Below are 18,024 nucleotides of genomic sequence, written 5' to 3'. Positions count from 1 at the left end.
ATATGTGTTAAAACAATAATATACAGTACATTTTTACTCTTATTATTTAAAAAAAAATATAATACAAGAAGGTATATTTTCTTGGATCATAACTTTAACTCAATCTTGAATAACTATAATTTTCAAGGGTCAAAACAGAAAAGTAAAGGTTTGGAAAAGACAAAAAGAAGTTCAACTCAATCAAAAAGCTCATACAAACAAGATGAGAAAACCATAAAGAACATAATGATCTAAATCCTCGATCTTTTCATTTCTTAATTGAACCGGTTGTTCAAAAATCAAAATCCTTTTCTTTAGGTGCAACCCTTCTTACGACTACATCAAGAACGATAAAACCACTTTACTCATCATCGCAAAGTCTTTGTGAGTCAACCCGCAAGTCCCATGGAGGTAAACATCCTTTGTAGAGTGAATGTTTATACAATGAAGATATTGACATTTTTCTTAGTTTATTATGCGTTGAAAATGACGCGAAACAACTAAACGAATTTTTCAAACTCTTGCTTTCATAGTTGGAAGAGTTTGATTCGTTTTTAAGAGAAGAACCCTTGATGGAATTTGGAAGAATGCAATGACAACATGAACCTACAAAACAGAAGAATAAGTTAAGTGGTTGGGTAACACATAAAATGGTTGAAGTTGAAATGGTTCATTTTATTGGTTAGGCTTGGTTGGTTGGGGTTGACCAAAAAATAAAATTTTATGCTCATTTTAAATGATTATAAACAATAAATAATTAAAATATAGTAACACAAAATAGCAGTATATACTAATAATATTAATCATTGAATAAAATCATGGAATAATGGATTTTAATAATCCTATCTATTGCTCGTTGGCTGGCAACGGTCACAACTTCAAAAATTCCACTGGCGGTCTCATCTTTTCACATATTGGCTTTCAATGGATACTGACTAACAGAACGCTAACGCTATTAGTCTCCGGTCCCCGGAAAAACGTTTTTGACAGGAAAACTTCATTTTGACCGGAAAACTCAACCTTTTCGTCTCAAACCTCTTTGTAACCTTATTACACACCTTTAGGATCATTTTCTAGTAAAAAGCCTCAATTATTAAGGTCGCTGGAAAAAACTACATTTTCGCCGGAAAACTCAAAGTTTTCATCCCAAACCTGTTTGTAACCATAGATCGGACCTTTAGGAACTTTTTTCCAACCAAAAACGTTTTTCCGGTGGTCGGAGACTAACAGCGTTAGGGTTCTGTTAGTTAGGTTCCATTGAAGGCCAATATGTGATAAGATGGGACCGCTAGTGAGAATTTTTAAAGTTAGGACCGTTGCTGGCCAACGGACAATAGTTGAGATTATTAAAATCCATTATTTCTAAAATGAATAATAATATTAACAATTTTCAACCTATTTGATCATTTGACCTTTCTTTTAATTGAAACATAAATTAACCCAAATTGACACACTTATAGGTAAATAAATTCAAATTTGACATACCTATTCTGGCTAGCCGGTTAATCCATTTGGGAATTTTGTTCCCTGTTAATTTGTAACACATATCTTCACAAAAATGATTGCAGTTCTTCCCAAATAAGTGATATGTGTCACCATAGTAGTTATTAGATTGCAGCTCAATGAATCTTTGAACTTGAATCACTGATAACTTTGTGGTACCCATTAAAATAGATTCCCTAAACTTGAATCCAGGGTATTTTCGAGGCTCGATTCCAAAAATACCACTTTTTGATTCCTGGTGACATCCAAAACCGTATTCCACACCATGAACTGTATAACAAGTTACAAGAAACAATCAGAATACACATACGCAGGCGCACATATGTACACGCGCACATTGTTTTAATTTTTTTTTAATCCTCTATGGGAATAAGTTATGTGGTAAATCAATTTCAGTTTTTTTCCTAATTTTAGCAATCAACTTTATATCAGACGTAACAATAATAATAATTTATATATTTATAATAACTAAATTAAATATGATAAATATATTGTCCCATCACCAATAACAGAAAAAGTAAAAGAAAAAACACGACATGAAATATGTACTAAAGTTTTATTATAGACACTTTGGTTGCTAAAATCATGAAAAAGAGTTAAATTTTGTTCCTAGTTCATGTAGTTTGCCCGAAAATAAAGATGATACCCACAAAATAGGTGTAAAATTATTGAAGAAAATTGAGCTTACCTTCCAAACCTGTGTGAAATGCACCGAGGCCCGTCCACGATATACAAGAGTTGATAGGAGAGATGTCATACACATTAAGGTAAACAGGGGCGGTTCCAGGGGGGTAAAAACGCGAAGAATCATCTCTTGGCGATATGCAAAAAAGACTTGATGGATTGCCGTTATAGGGAACAATTTTTGATTTCATGCCTCTAAAAGGTGTGAAACTACAAAACATGTTTCAATGATCCACCTAAACCTGTTGGATTGTGTTGTCATAAACATAAGATACATAAAATGATAACACAAATCATGTGTTGTATGTGGTTCATATGACACATATAGAACCAGGCGTTGATTCATAAAACAATCATGGTCAAATATCATTAAACAAGAGTTAAAAAATCATATTTAAGAACTGGAAAATGACATCCTTAAATATGCTATGTTTGAATAACAAAAATTGAGCAACTTCACAGCCAAAACAGGGAATAATATGTGGAATAATATGTGACAAGAAGATGAACAAGTATGAAATTGATCCATCTCAAATTTGGACATCTATTTTAACTTTTGTGATTATATTTTGTATATCATTGAAGACATTTAAGTTTCAGTTTTAAGGAAATTTCATCTAAAGTAGCAGCCTAAAAGAATTGGACAATACCGTAATTCGCTTAAAAAAATATTTATATGTTACATAAAATTTAAATATTATATTTCTAAAATATTAAAAATGATCTAAATACAATGGGTTTTTGTTATATTACCTTAGAAAAAGAAATGATTACATTAAGCTATCGAAAAGTCGAGATCAGGGTTTTACCTCATTAATAGATCGAAAAAGTTAAACTAAAAACTACAATCCTACGAATGAAGTGTATTGTGTGTATGGGGTCGATAGACCAGACACAAAAAATTAAAGTCGTTTTGAGTAAACCAGACAAAATTAGTGGAGAATTGTGAATGTTTGATTCTTCTCTTTGTTGGTTAAGTGGTTTTTGCAAGCGGACTAACCGATAACGCATGAACTATTAGAGCATTCGATCTGATTTTCAATAAGTATTCCTTAAAATTTAAATAACTTTTATATCTTAACTACATAACATTAGGTTTATAAAACATTATTCGTTTTTTTAATAATATTTTTTATATAACAGTTCATTCATACTTGCCAAGTTACCTCAAAACAGAAGGTTTATAAAACATTATTCGGGTCTTTTTAACCTTTTTTAAGTTTTTATCATCTATATCCATTCCTTGTTAGACAAGTGTAAATAGGACAAACTTTTACAATTTTACTAGTATTTTGAAAGTGTTTTGCTAATAAATTTTAGCAAGGAAACTTCTTTTGTGAGAAAAGTAATTAATTTATGATTTTAAGTTAACCTCATGCAAGAAAATTTAATAGAAAAATTATATTTCAAGTTTCATGGCTAGACAATTAAGGAAAATATTAGGGACTATAATCGAATAATTTCACTTCTTATCAGACTTATGCTTTGTTTTAACTTTTATCCTTTTTAATAAAAATCTTATCGTTGAAATTAGTTTTTAATTATATAACCTTAAACACACACCCCGCCTGCGGATTAAAATATTTGCTGATTTATAAATTCAATTATTAACTATTATTTTTATAAAAAGTTTCTTAACTTCCATTTTCACCTTTTCTATTTAGAGGTCATCCAAACATTTTCTTTATTATTACTTAGGGTCTGTTTGGTATAGGGTAATGGAATGGACGAATGAATGGAATGGACGAGGTAATGGAATGGACGAGGGAATGCAATGGATCATTACCATTCCATGTCTTGTTTGGTTACCATGTGTGAATGGAATGAGTTATTATTGTGTATTGTTCGGTAGGCAAGAAAAATGGAGTAATAAATCAGCGGTGAGTGGTGGTGGTCGGTGGTAGTGATTGTGGGTGGTTATAGGTGGCGGTGGTGGGTGTCGGCGGCGGCGATGGGTGGTGGTGGTGGCGGCGAGTGCCGGAGCTACGGCGACGACGAGTGGTGGTGGTGGCGAGGTGGTCGTTGGTGATGGGTGGCAGCAGAGGTGGCGGTTGGTGGCGGCGGTGGCGGTTGGTGGCGGCGGTGGCGGTTGGTGGCGGCGGTGGTGGTGGCGTTGACGATGGTGGTGGGTGTCGGCGGCGGCGATGGGTGGTGGCGGTGGCGGCGACGACGAATGGTGGTGGTGGCAAGGTGGTCGTTGGTGGTGAGTGGCAGCAGAGGTGGCGGTTGGTGGCGGCGGCGGCGGTTGGTGGTGGCGGTGGTGGTGGCGTCGACGATGGTGGTGGGCGGCGGCGACGAGTGTCGTTAGCGGTTGGTCGCAGCTATGGGTGATAACGGTGGCGAGTAGGTGTCGGCGGGGGCGGTGGCTGTCGGGGTGAGGTGGTGGCGGGTGGCGGCGATGGCGTCGGTGGTGGGTGGTGGGTGGTGGTGGTGGTGGGTTGTGGCGAAGGTGGTGGGTAGTGGTGTTGTTGATGAATGGTGCAAGAGGGGATGGAATGGAAAAAAAACATGGGGGGTGGAAGAATGGAATGCATTTTGGAATGGGTGATTCCATTCCATTGACCAACCAAACACACTTTTCTTCATTCCCTCATAATCATTCATTCCATTCCACCTCTCATTCATGCATACCAAACACTACATTAGTGTTTTCAAGCACTGTTTTTGCACTTTTATATTAAGTACTTGCTGAACTAAATGATGTATTTTATATAAACAGGTTGAAACCTATAAATTTTATTAATGTTAAATAGAATATTAGTGGAGTGAAAGACTACTATTTTAGAATTTAAGGAATCAAATTAGTATTCAAAATATAGTTTTATAGCCGTTTAATAAAAGGAGTTTTACATAAGGACGTTGTTATAAGCTCGATGTCTTTAAAAAAATTTCATAGATTTCGTCAATGTGGTATAACACTATGGGTATGTTTGGCATGGAGCTTTTAGGAGCTTTTAAGAGCTTCTAGCTTTAAGCTTTTAAGAAAAAGCTCCTACTCAATAAAAAGTCTTGTTTGGTTGAAGGAACTTTAAGCTTTTAAGTTAGGAGCTTAAAGCTTTTGGTTGAAAGCTACTAGTAGTAGCGTTTAGAAGAAGCTACAAGCTTTTAGGGAAAAATTGACTAATTTAACCTCTAAAAATAAGAAACTTTTTAATGCATCAACCTTCTAAATTTATAGTTATGTCTATTTTGGTCATTTTATACATTTTATTAAAAGCTCCATCTACTCTACCAAACACCAAATATATCTAAAACACTATAGCTACTAGCTATCAGCTACCAGCTTCCAGCCACCAGCTACCAGCTTCCAGCTTCCAGCTTTCAGCCACCAGCTACTTTTGCCCAGTGGCGGACCCAGCCAGTTTTTTCACTGGGTTCCTTTTCCAAATCATACAAGGTTTGCACTATAAAAAAACGTTTTTTTCCAAATCGACTGGGTTCCTGGGAACCCGGTAAACCCCTCTAAATCCGCCCCTGCTTTTGCCAAACATACCCTATAACATAATTACAGTTTTGGTCTTAACATATTTTAGGCTTACTATATGGATCATCCTTGTAACATTTTTTTCATGTTTTTACCTTTGACTTTCTTTTTAAGTTAAGTATTTAATTGAAGATAATTAGATAAACACATTTTAGGTGTATTATGTGGATATTTGAGTAACACATTCTACGCCGGATTAAGGTAGTTAATACATAGGACGGTATACCATCACACACTAAAGGTATGTGACGAAACGTTTGAACCAAACATTCTAGCAATGATTACAATGTGTCTCGAGTTTTGGGACTAAAGGGTGTAGAGAGATTGTATAAACGGATGCCAGTTCGGGATTTGATCTCCATCAACATCATGCTTGTTGGATATATGAAACTTAGAGAGCCTAATCTAAAACCAGCTTCGAGTATGACGATTCTATGATAGGATTTCTACGATAGGATTTGAGCTGATAAACTTTGAAATTCTATTATCACACTCTTAACGTTTATAAAGATAACCTACACGCGTCCCTTTGTGAACTCATGTTTTCTGATAAAAATAAATAAATAAAATATTGTTTTATAGAATTATTCGGATTAATGAAGAGTGTATTTGTAATTATGAATTGATATGTATATATAAGATAAATCCGTAATAATACGCATGCATGGAATCAACAAAACCATAACCAGGGTCCCTAACCCCGGTTACTTGTTTGGCACGCTCCCATTAATTCAATCAGTGAACTATGAGGTTAGAGACCCTGGTTACACATGTGTTAAGAACCTAAGGCTGCGAGCCACAAATTTATATCTCCCAGAATTAGACAAATAACAGCCTTAAAAACAAGTTATTGTTATATCAAAAGGTAATATGCAGATAAACAGTTTTCATACTCGATCATGAAAAATCAATGTGCTTCACTTAACTTGCAGGGACGGTTACAAAACCATCATCATCATCATCCTCGTCGTCACTAATATCATACTCGTGATCATTGTCATTAGAGGCAGTGCTCTGCACTGTGGTTGCTCTTCCCTCTGGCGGTGGGACTGGCGGGTTGGGTTGACTGCTATCATTGACCAAATGCTTTGCTGTTCACAGATTGAAACATCAAGAGAAAAAACCACCACCTTATGAATATTTTCAATAAGCAAATTAACTGCATATTAAAAAAAAAAAAAAAAAAAAAAAAGAGTAAACTGCCATTTTGGTCCCTGAGGTTTGGTTACTTTTGCCACTTTAGTCCAAAACTCAAACCTTTTGCATGTGGGTCCCTGTGGTTTCAGTTTTATTGCCATTTTGGTCCAAAAATGAAATCAGGTCATACTTGTCTTATAAAATCCTGCAATTTTGTCATTTTCCTCAGGGGCAAATCAGGTCATATTTGTCTTATAAAATATGGTATTTATTTATAAAAAAGAAATGATCATTTTGCCCCTGTGGAAAATGACAAAATAACAGGATTTTATAAGACAAAAATGACCTGATTTCATTTTTGGACCAAAATGGCAATAAAACTGAAACCACAGGGACCCAGATGCAAAAAGTTTGAGTTTTGGACTAAAGTGGCAAAATTGACCAAACCACAGGGACCAAAATGGCAGTTTACTCAAAAAAAAAAAAAGATGCATTCTTCATACCTGATATCAGAATCTTCAACACAATTGCTTTCACAAACCGAAATTCTCCTTGGTGAGCACTAATAAATTTACCCTGAAATAATGTATGTTTCATAAATTTAAAAATGGGTATATTTGTTGGGTAAATATGATATTATTACGTGTCACACCTAAGACCATACGGTGTGGGGCGTGGTTTCTGGCTTGGAGGCCTCAACCACGCCACTACACCACCCCGTTGTTGGCGTTTTGACTGGCGTGGAGGGAAGGGCGACATGTTTTCCACTGGTGTGGAGGTTGGGTGATGTGTGATGTGGAGGCTTCTTATTGGGTGGTGGGTTTTTATTGATTTTCTTTGTTTTGTAAATTTAAAATAATTATAAAAAGTGGAGTTAAATGCCATTTTAGTCCCTGTGGTTTGGGCCATTTTGCCAGTTTAGTCTAAAGGTTTGAAACGTTGCGATTTTAGTCCAAATAGTTTCAAGTGTTGCCATTTTAGTCCACTGAGTTAACTCCGTCCATTTTTTATGTTAGCTAGAACTTAGAAGGGTAATTCGATCATTTTATATGGTCGAATTGCCCTTCTAGTTAACAGAAGTACATTTAAAATGACCGAAATACTCTTCTAGTTAAAAAAAAATTAGGGATGGAGTTAACCCGGTGGACTAAAATGGCAACGTTTAAAACTATTTGGACTAAAATGGCAACGTTTCAAACCTTTGGACTAAACTGGCAAAATGGCCCAAACCACAGGGACTAAAATGACATTTAACTCTAAAAAGTGTATGCCATGTGTGCCACCACGCCACCCTTCCACGCCCCTCCCTTTTTTCCACCACGTCACTTTTCCGACGCTCGTTGACATGGCATCCACATGTCGAATAACGCCCATTTTTCATACCCCTCCACACCGTGTGGTCTAACAACATGTCAACAATTTTATTACCGTTTCATTGTGCAATAACGCCACAATTTGATCGAGGTTAGCTTGATGCTTCAACAGGAAAGGACGTAAATGATTCATGTATAACTGTTTTGCGCCCTGTAGAACAACAACAACATGATTAGGACCCATAAACATAATTTCTTAATTATTATAAATAAATAAAATTTGTTTACATTGGTATTGGGAAGCTGAAGCCAAACAAGAAAAGCAAACTTCATGTGATGGTAAAGTGGAAACCTGAAAAAATCAATAGTTACATGTAGGGCTGCAAACGAACCGAACGAACACGAACTTCGTTTCTTAAGAGATATATGTGAACACTTATCGAACGGGATTTTATGTTCGTGTTCGTTTGTTAAGGAAATGAACTTGTTCGTGTTCGTTTATGTTTGTTTGTTAATTTTAGGCAACGAACGTTGACGAACACAAATGAGCACAAACTAATGTTCATGAACACAAATGGAAACAAACGAACACAAACAATCGTTCATGAACATAATATATAATACACCGACACTTATTAGATATTTAATTTGTCGGAATTTTAAAGCATTTAAAAAAATATAAAAACTAAAAACAATAATGAACTATCGAACACAAACGAACACGTTACCGAATGTTCACGAACATAAACGAACGGACATGACCTCTGTTCATGTTTATTCATTTAACTAAACGAACGAAATTTGTTGTTCGTGTTCGTTTGTTTACTAAACGAACGAACACAAACGAACTTCTCACCGAACGGTTCACGAACTGTTCGGCGAACATTTGATTTGTTTACAGCCACTTACATGTATCCAAATTGAGAGTGCAAATAATTTCTATTTGTTGTTCTTAATTATTGTAAATCATATTGGGTAAAAAAAAAATAATACCAGGATATAATTTTGTCTGCAAATATTTCCGCAATGCTAAATGTCCCATATGCTGCAAGCAACAATTTCGAATGAGTTAATTACTGTTTTCGTCCCTGTGGTTTGTCAAAAATCACTATTTCAGTCCATTAGTTTAAAAATTGCGATTTCAGTCCCTGTGGTTTCACTTTCGTAACCATTTCAGTCCACCTTGTAACCATTTCAGTCCACCTTGTAACCATTTCAGTCCCTGTACTTAACAGAATAATGGATTGAAATGGTTTCGAAAGTGAAACCACATGATACAAACCCAGAGTTGTTAGGTCAGAATTATTGCTGGATAGAGGTAAACGGGTTGGAGGGAAAGTATTCAAAAATTCAGGAAGTTTGGATGATCCAGAAATTGAGGGAAGTGGGGCATAACTGCTGATTAACTGCCATTAGATTTAGAGTCTTTATATTCAGGTTTTGTTTGGTTTTTTAGGGGTTTGGATATTTTATTTGTATTGTGATCTCTGATCAGAATTTAGGAGACTAGCCCCTCTCGAATCGGGCCGACTATCGTGTTTGTTCTTGTTTCAATTTAATCATATTTTCAGTTCCTATCACCACATGGACTGAAATGGTTACGAAAGTGAAACTACAGGGACTGAAATCGCAATTTTTAAACTAATGGACTGAAATAGTGATTTTTGACAAACCATAGGGACGAAAACAGTAATTAACTCATTTCGAATTGCATTATTAGTGGAAAGAAACAAGATACGAGTATACGACTACTGCCACATACATACTTCCAGTTTGATGATTTAACATATTTGAATTTCACCAAGGGTGCTAAGAAATATATGATATATGTAGCTTTAAATAAAACTAACCTGCCCAGTATAAAAGCAACTTTTGTTGCTCGGTTCTGTTATTTGTCTCGATTGCTTTGAACGTAGAATAAACGGGTAAAATAACTCCTACAGAACAGCTGCAGAAAGAATGCAATGTGTTACCTTACTTCCCCCTTTTTTTCTGTATCGGTGTAGTAATTAGAAAACATACCATGCTGTTTTTAGGACAATATTGGAACCAAGTGGGCAAAGAAGCAACCGCAGACCAACCTACATATTCATAATTTATACCTATGAGTAGTTGCATAAACATGAAATAATGTATACCAAGTCCCCAAATGTATGAATCATTCGCACTACAATATACTACGGTCCTCCTACATACCAAGAATTTATACCTATATTTTTTAGCGAGTCAAATGCCATTTTAGTCCCTGTGGTTTGGCTCATTTTGCCAGTTTAGTACAAAGGTTTCATTTTTCGTCTGTGGGTCCAAAAAGGTTTGACCGTTGCCATTTTAGTCCACTGGGTTAACTTTATCCATTTTTTCTGTTAACAAGAAGGGCAATTCGGTCATCTTATATGTAGTTCTATTAACTAGAAGAGCAATTCGGCCATATAAAATGACCGAATTGCCCTTCTTGTTAACAGAAAAAATTGATGAAGTTAACCTAGTGGACTAAAATGGCAACGGTCAAACCTTTTTGGACCCACATGTGAAAAATGAAACCTTTGGACTAAACTGGCAAAATGGCCCAAACCAGAGGAACTAAAATGACATTTAACTCTTTTTTTAGCAATTTTTTACCTTGATTATATTTATAAAATGCCAAAACAACAATTTACAAACAAACGGCAGGTAAACGGGCAACAAGCTGCGCCGCAACCCCCTTTTGAATTGCAAAACCGGTCCTACTAAAGACGAAGCGACTCTTAAGGGTCGAGATATTACTGTTCACGACCCGCTGGACCCTGTTCAGGAATTTTGTCCAAAGCCTCCGGGGCTAGAGACCTAAACGTATTTGACATGATTTTGTCCCTTATTTCTTCTATCCCCAATAGAATTTTGTTTCTTAAAACACATTATTGAGTTAGATGCATATAATAAATATGTTTATTGAGATGGTCTTATTTCTATTTACAATATTTGAATGAACAACATATTCCAATATTTGAATCCAAAACTCCTCAGTGGAGGATTTCTAATAAAATTAATCATATATAGATAAAGAATTGATGAATTAATCATGATAATATAGAAAATAAACTTGAAGAACAAATGGGGAGTTTGAAATCGATTACCTCGCTGGGGATATTTGAACCTAGAATCGACATCGTTTTGAAACCGAAAACCTGAAATCAGATTCTGATGAAGATATCGTGAATGCAGATTACGGAGGTGAAGACCGTTGTTTTCGGTTTTTATGTTTTGTTCTATAACATAACTTATTATTCTAAGCATATATTTACGTTTCAGTCCTTTTAGGTTTATTGTATATACTACAAGGCCTTTAAGATATCAATCAAATATACATATAAAAGATTTGAGATAAATGCAGATTTGGACCCAGTGGCGAAGCTTGACGTTTTTGACGGGGGGGGGGGGGGGGGGGGGTCGGAAAACATATATACCCAAAATTTCTATAGAATCGGGGGGTCGAAAATGTATATACCCAAAAATTTGTATACGAAAACTACATATAAAACACTACTGAGCGAAAAGTTCGGGGGGTCGGGCGCCACTCCCGGCCCCTTCAAAGCTTCGCCAATGTTTGGACCATTTTGCCAGTTTAGTGCAAAGGTTTTATTTTTCGTTTGTGGGTCTAAAAAGGTTTCACTGTTTCCATTTTAGTCCATTGGGTTAACTTCATCCATTTTTTTGTTAACGAGAAGGGCAATTCAGTCATTTTATATGGCCGAATTGCCCTTCTAGTTAACATAATTACATAGAAAATAACCGAATTGCCCTTCTCGTTAACATAAATAATGGATGAAGTTAACCTAGTGGACTAAAATGGCAACGGTGAAACCTTTTTGGATCCACATGGAAAAAATGAAACATTTGAACTAAACTGACAAAATGATCCAAACCAAATGGACTAAAATGGTATTTAACTCTAAAAAATTTGAGATGGACACTATAATTGGATTGCAATTAAATCAAAGATGGGCCGTGAGAATTACATGTGGGCTTCAGCAAAAACAACACCACAACTATACATGATATTTATTCTTGATATTAATAACTATATAGATAAAAACTAGATAAAAACATGTCATAAATACTCAAAAACAAACATATTTATGCTATTCTACCACAAATCACTAGCTATTACTCTACATATTACACACATACAAACATGTTTTACAATCAATACTACATAACCCTCATCATCTACCTGTCTATGGTGACGGTATCCACACAATGTTATCGGCGGGGAGAAAATGGCACACCGGCGAGCTGCCAGGCTGGACTCCGAGAACACGAAACGCCACGTGATCACTATCCCAATTAGAAGTGTCCATGTGGCACACCGCGATAGCATCAACAATATTTCCATTCTCACCCCCTAAAGAAATCTCAAAAACCCTATTGTACCCCTTTTGACCATGACAATAGTAAACCACATAGGGATAAGCCATAGTGTGACAAGCAACCATATTAGAAACATTAATTTCCAATGGCTCATTCAAAAAAGTATACTCTTGCAAAAGGGTGTTTGACAAATTATGAATATTGGTGGTCAACGCCTTCAGTTTGACCATACCCATTATTCCACGTGTCAAGTCCAGCATGGACTCTAAAGAGCTTGCACAAAACCGGGTCTCACCCGGTGTTGCCTCAAGCTCACACTGTTTGAGAGTTTGTTGCATCGCTAACGCTTGTGGTGAACCATTGGCTAATGATATGAGCTCAAGAATATACGAAAGTTTTGACGACGAAAAAGGTATCGAATCGGATTGTTCTCTTGTTAATAACCGAGGCGTTGTTGAAGGATCGTTAACCGCAAAATAAATCGGCATCTTTTTTCCCGAATGTAAATCGTTTACGTGGAAGAACACGTTTAGAGCCGGATCCAAATCATCAAGATCATTTTTCCCGTATATATTTATATGATTTTCTTTGTTGTGTGCGATTTTCCGACCACCGCAAAACTGTCATAGATCAAAAGATTAAATATAAAGATCAAGATCAAGATGATATATAACTTTTTAATATATTTTGGTGACTACCTATAGATTTTTGTTGTTTTAAGGTGGTTATCAAAAAAAAAAAAAAAAAAATATGCAAAAGTGTAGAAATTATGAAGCATGCCTGTATAAGCAGTAGAGCATAGAAGAAGATGATGATGCAACTGGAAGAAGAAGAAGAAGCCATGGCTATTTTTTATTTTTCAGAAGAGATGCAAAGATGAAAAGTCAGCAATTGTGTGAATTATATTGGAGGGACAAGCATATCAAGTTCTTTTATGATATTATTATTTTTGAAACACCTTTTCTTTATTTTATTTATATTTAATATTTCCAATTTATGAATATTAAGTATAATAATCCAATAAAAGATATGTTGTCTTTTGAAAGTCAAACGCTTTCAGTTTTAATATTTCTAAAGTTGGAAATAATATAATAATTCATAATATGAAAAAATCATTAAAATAGCCAACTTGATTAATAAGTTTATATATTGTATCTTGTTACCAAATTCTAGAGCAGGTTTCATTGATTGGAAGCACTCAGGCCGGCCCTCAGAATTCGTGTACCTCTTCGAACTCAAAAAAACGTGTTCTTACGCCTTATCGAAACTGGGTATTGGGCTCACGAAAGGTCTAAAGCTAATGTCAGTGGGCTAATAACTAATCTAAACCATAAGAATAGTTTTGTAAGTGGGTCTATGTTGGTGTTTGTATGAGTATTAAAAAATATATTTTACATATATATATCGGGTTTTTTCATAAAATAAAGTGACCTTCAAAATATCGGGCCCTGGCCGGTGGTCCTTCCCGCCCACCCCTAGGGCCGGCCATGGAAGCACTGATTCTATACGAGAGGAAAAATTATTTTTTTTAACAAAAATTTGACTCACTAACGGACTACTGTTTCTACATCTTACCTATAGTGAAACCTCTTTTTATCTCTCTCTAATTGAACCGTGTACTTCTTGATTTTGCCAAGTTATGATTGGTTTTATATGCCTATTTATTTTGCACGATACATATGAGGATCTCATTCAATCCATCAAATTATATATACATTCCACTAAAAAATAACTCCTATATCAATATATTTTCACTAAAAACAAATACTTTTTCTCTCTCCTTTTCAATTAAATAATATTATCATCACATTTTTCTCTTTCCTTCACTCACAACCACTTTCAATATATATTAAAAAAATTATACTGGGTGAACAGTGTCCCCCTAAATATACAGATGAACAGTAACATTTGCTCTCTCCTCCACTCACAACCACTTTTTATACCCTTTACAATATAAAAACTCACCCTCACAAGTTTTGATGGATTGGATGAGAATGCTCTAACTGATAACGTTAAGGAAGATATGTCAATGCCTCTATGCCAGTTTTTTTTTTATTATTTTTTTTTGAAAGGCTGTTTTATTGAAACCAATATAAACAAACAACAAACCAACAGACCCAAAGGTCAACCTAAATTTACATATTATTCCATATATAAATAAGCAAACTTTTGGTGCATAAGCACTTGTAACATATGCTTTGAGAGTTTCTCAAAAAAAAAAACTTGATTTTTTAATTTTAATCCAAAGGTTTTTACCTTTTGCAATATTAACCCTACAAAATTTGTTTTTTAACTTTAACTCAAAACTTTTCGTTATTTGCAATTTAACTTCATAACTTTTGTCAATTATACTTTTCATCTTTGGTTTTACGTTTTTACGTTTCGTTACGTATAGTTCTAAATTTTCGAGTTAATACGACGCAACGTACGAGTGTGGTTCAACTTTTTATGTTTTGTTTCAAATTTTGCAAGTTAACACGGCGCAACGTGCATGTTTGGTTCAACGTTTTTACCTCTATTTTTCATGTTCGATGACGATTGTGTGACATTAGTACTATTTGACACTGTTTTACGCTCCGGCGCAACGCGGGGTGTACTTTGAGGTTTTCCAAAGAAAAAATGGTTATGCATATGGTTGTCGTAACCTTGGCTTTAGGGGTTTTCCAAAAAAAAAAATTGATTTTTGTTTACTTTTTACCCAGAAGTATTTCATAAATTCCTTTTAACCCAAAACTATTTGTTTTTTTTTACTTATAACCCAAAACTTTTTATCTTTTGCAATCTATCCTCACAACTTTTTTTACTTTCAACTTTGATCCTTTATAGTTTTTATTTTTCGCAAATTTTTTGCTTTATGCTTGGTTCTAAATTTTGTGACTTAACGCATCGACGTGCGTCTTTGGTTTAACGTTTTACGTTTCGTTTTAAATTTTGCGAGTTAACATGACGCAACGTGTGTGTATGGGTGAACGTTTTTACATCGTCTATTTTTTTCCCGTTTGACAGGTTTAACATAACGTGCGGGTCGTAGGTTGACTTAGCTATAACTAAAGAATCCCCGCCGCATTGCGGCGGGTCTCAATTCTAGTTTTTACAGAAAACTAAAATTACACCATTGCTCCCATTCAAGCGGCGCGATCTTTGAGTGGCTCTTCACCCAAAGGTATCCAAGTGATTTCAAATCAATCAAATCTCTCCAACGACCAGCCTCTATGCCAGTTGAAGTTGATGTATGACGTGATAACTTTTTAGTTTAAATTCTATTTGTGAACTATATATTATTATTATCAAATAAATGTGTTTGTATTAACTTGCGATAAAATTATAGTCCCTCGCTTACATATGATGTATTATTTTATTTTTTATTAAACCTATAACTAATTAAAACTTATATAATTAAAAAATATATTTAAGATATGAAGCATCACAACGAAATAATCAATCATTTAAGAAGCTATAATATAAAAATGTTTACAATACAAGAGTTGTGATTGGAGGTTGACTTCTGGATAATTGAAAATGGTTTTATGGCCGACAACTGATTTTTGTAGATTCCTTGCAACAGCTTACACATTTTAATGGTACGTACAAACCCACTCAATTCAATGAAGAAAATCATAAAAATAACTTAATATTTTTACGATTTTGATTAACATTTCATCTAAATCTTTGGCAACTTAACTATATATTTGTACATTGATATTATAATTCTAGGGTGGAGATACAATAGGAAGTTTATTTGGCTAGGAAGGATAGGAAGTGATCTTGACCATCCATTAAGTTAATCAAGGGCTAAGATTAAATCAGGGAAATTGAAATGAAGAAAAGAGGCGCGTGAGTTTGTTTAAGGGCATTTTAGTCAATCTAAGCAAATAGTTTCTCTCTCCTCCAATTCCCCCCCATTTTTTAAACGTTAATAACTCTTTTGAATTTGAATTGTTTTTGACCAAGTTCTTGTGGTTTTTTCAGAAGGTGGGGACTAAACGTGAAAAAACGTGAAACTACAGGGACCATCCGGGCAATTAACTCTATAAATTAATAACTGTGCAAACGACCTCATGTTATATCTATCGAATACGTTGTTACCAATATAACGATGGCAGTGGCGGATCTAGGATTCCGACCAAGTGGGAACGTTTTATAAATAAGCGGTAATGAAATCGAAAAAACGTCAAATTTTTCCAAAATTTACACTAAAAATGTCAAAAATTTTCCGACCAAGCGGTAGCGGAGGCTACCCCTTGATACACTATACATCCGCCCCTGAACGATGGTGTCTCTATTCTACCCAAAAGATGGGCATTTAAATTCTGAAAGATCCAGGTAATAAAAATATATAAAAGTATGTTAAAACATCCACAAAGTGTCACCTCATCTTCTAACTTCGAAACAAACTTCCACTTCTAACTTTAGCCACAATGTACCCAAACTTGCCCTGTGGATTTTTACATCCACAAATTTCAACACTGTCGATGCTCTTGGATTGCCCTTAAAAATCACACGACATATGTAACATTTATTTTAGAGCACCTCCAATGGTGCATATGTGGCATATTAGAAATTCCAAACTATGGTGTATCATTGGAGGGTTTTGGAATTTCAAATCAGTTCTTTTCAACGGACTATGTCAAACGAAGATGGTGGGAATCACACACACAAACAATTCCTTTTTAAAATATTTTTTTATATAAAAATAGAGTGCAAGATGGAGGTTTAAAATGTTTTAAAATTAGATAAAAAAATTATTTTTATAGGTTGGTTTAAAATATGATATGACCGCCGAAGTGATGATTTGAAATTGCATATCATTGTGGGTGCTCTTAGACACGTGCAACTCATAGGGACCGAGACTTGATGGCCCAACAAAAATCCCATTCTCATCCCCAATTCAACTTTCTGTTTTAGGGGAGACTATTTGCACACTTGGTGTGTAGATAGTCAGTCCAAAAAGGGTTTTTTATTCTATATGCACATCCTGTAGTGTCGAGTTGTGGCCAAAGCGCAGCGTTTCGGCCCGGTCAACCAGACAAAGACTGACGGGTGTCTGATGGGTCTGTTGACCGGACAAAAACGCCAAGCTTTGGCCGCGTTTTGGTCATGTCATCCAGACTCCCGGTCAGTCTTTTGTCTGGCTAACAGGACCAAAACGCGGCCAAAGCTCAGCGTTTTGATCCGGTCAACAGACCCGTCAGTCTTTTGTCTGGTTGACCGGACCAAAACGCCACGCTTTGGCCACAGCTCGAGTGCTCGACACTGCAGGGCGTGTCTATATAGGACAAAAAAAAACATTTTTGGTGTGCACAGAGGCATTTGGGTGTGCCAATAAGTACACCCTTCTTTTATTAATCTTTTTTAAAACTTTATACTATAGCACATTATATATTTTTTTTCCTGTGGATGAACATGTTCCTTATAGATATGGAATATTTGACCATAGAATCATGCTTATCAACAATAGTTGAAGACACATTTGAGGGACTACATGAAAACTTTGTGCACACAAAAGCAAAATTTCACATTATCCACAATTACATATCTAATTAAAGCAGCAGTCACATGCAAAAAGAATTTCTGAAA

The 18,024-nt window shown here is 35.3% G+C and overlaps 3 protein-coding genes across 3 annotated transcripts; all 3 read right to left on the bottom strand.

Annotated features, from left to right (window-relative positions):
- Positions 1-142: 142 nt before the first annotated feature.
- LOC110935360 (deSI-like protein At4g17486) lies at positions 143-2,387 on the bottom strand. The gene is made up of 3 exons (XM_022177762.2): positions 2,171-2,387; positions 1,465-1,752; positions 143-585 (listed from the first exon to the last, which is right to left on the bottom strand). Exons 1-3 carry the CDS (start codon positions 2,385-2,387, stop codon positions 341-343), a joined length of 750 nt encoding a protein of 249 aa, XP_022033454.2. The 3' UTR covers positions 143-340.
- A 4,082-nt stretch (positions 2,388-6,469) lies between these two features.
- On the bottom strand, positions 6,470-11,362 carry LOC110938214 (HVA22-like protein k). The gene is made up of 8 exons (XM_022180670.2): positions 11,214-11,362; positions 10,123-10,181; positions 9,951-10,048; positions 9,094-9,145; positions 8,389-8,452; positions 8,216-8,311; positions 7,291-7,363; positions 6,470-6,741 (listed from the first exon to the last, which is right to left on the bottom strand). The coding sequence occupies exons 1-8, from the start codon at positions 11,244-11,246 to the stop codon at positions 6,572-6,574; spliced, it is 645 nt and encodes a 214-aa protein (XP_022036362.1). The 5' UTR covers positions 11,247-11,362; the 3' UTR covers positions 6,470-6,571.
- Positions 11,363-12,128: 766 nt separating this feature from the next.
- On the bottom strand, positions 12,129-13,358 carry LOC110938215 (BURP domain protein USPL1). The gene is made up of 2 exons (XM_022180671.2): positions 13,228-13,358; positions 12,129-13,067 (listed from the first exon to the last, which is right to left on the bottom strand). The coding sequence occupies exons 1-2, from the start codon at positions 13,288-13,290 to the stop codon at positions 12,315-12,317; spliced, it is 816 nt and encodes a 271-aa protein (XP_022036363.1). The 5' UTR covers positions 13,291-13,358; the 3' UTR covers positions 12,129-12,314.
- Positions 13,359-18,024: the final 4,666 nt, after the last annotated feature.

The sequence above is a fragment of the Helianthus annuus genome, chromosome 4 (assembly GCF_002127325.2).
Source record: "Helianthus annuus cultivar XRQ/B chromosome 4, HanXRQr2.0-SUNRISE, whole genome shotgun sequence".
NCBI classification, from domain to species: domain Eukaryota; kingdom Viridiplantae; phylum Streptophyta; class Magnoliopsida; order Asterales; family Asteraceae; genus Helianthus; species Helianthus annuus.
This window is presented reverse-complemented; position numbering and strand designations above follow the sequence as displayed.

What these genes read in the sequence shown, in the direction of transcription:
- LOC110935360 (XM_022177762.2), bottom strand. Translation starts at nt 2,387, where the DNA reads ATGTTTTGTAGTTTCACACCTTTTAGAGGCATGAAATCAAAAATTGTT. An exon ending in ATTTCACACAGGTTTGGAAG is followed by an intron (nt 1,753 to 2,170) that starts GTAAGCTCAATT and finishes CTTGTTATACAG; the next exon opens with TTCATGGTGTGGAATACGGT. An exon ending in TAACCGGCTAGCCAGAATAG is followed by an intron (nt 586 to 1,464) that starts GTATGTCAAATT and finishes TCTGTTTTGTAG; the next exon opens with GTTCATGTTGTCATTGCATT.
- LOC110938214 (XM_022180670.2), bottom strand. Translation starts at nt 11,246, where the DNA reads ATGTCGATTCTAGGTTCAAATATCCCCAGCGAG. An exon ending in TTCAGCTTCCCAATACCAAT is followed by an intron (nt 8,312 to 8,388) that starts GTAAACAAATTT and finishes GTTGTTCTACAG; the next exon opens with GGCGCAAAACAGTTATACAT. An exon ending in GTTGAAGATTCTGATATCAG is followed by an intron (nt 6,742 to 7,290) that starts GTATGAAGAATG and finishes ATCTGTGAACAG; the next exon opens with CAAAGCATTTGGTCAATGAT.
- LOC110938215 (XM_022180671.2), bottom strand. Translation starts at nt 13,290, where the DNA reads ATGGCTTCTTCTTCTTCTTCCAGTTGCATCATCATCTTCTTCTATGCT. An exon ending in ATGCTCTACTGCTTATACAG is followed by an intron (nt 13,068 to 13,227) that starts GCATGCTTCATA and finishes GATCTATGACAG; the next exon opens with TTTTGCGGTGGTCGGAAAAT.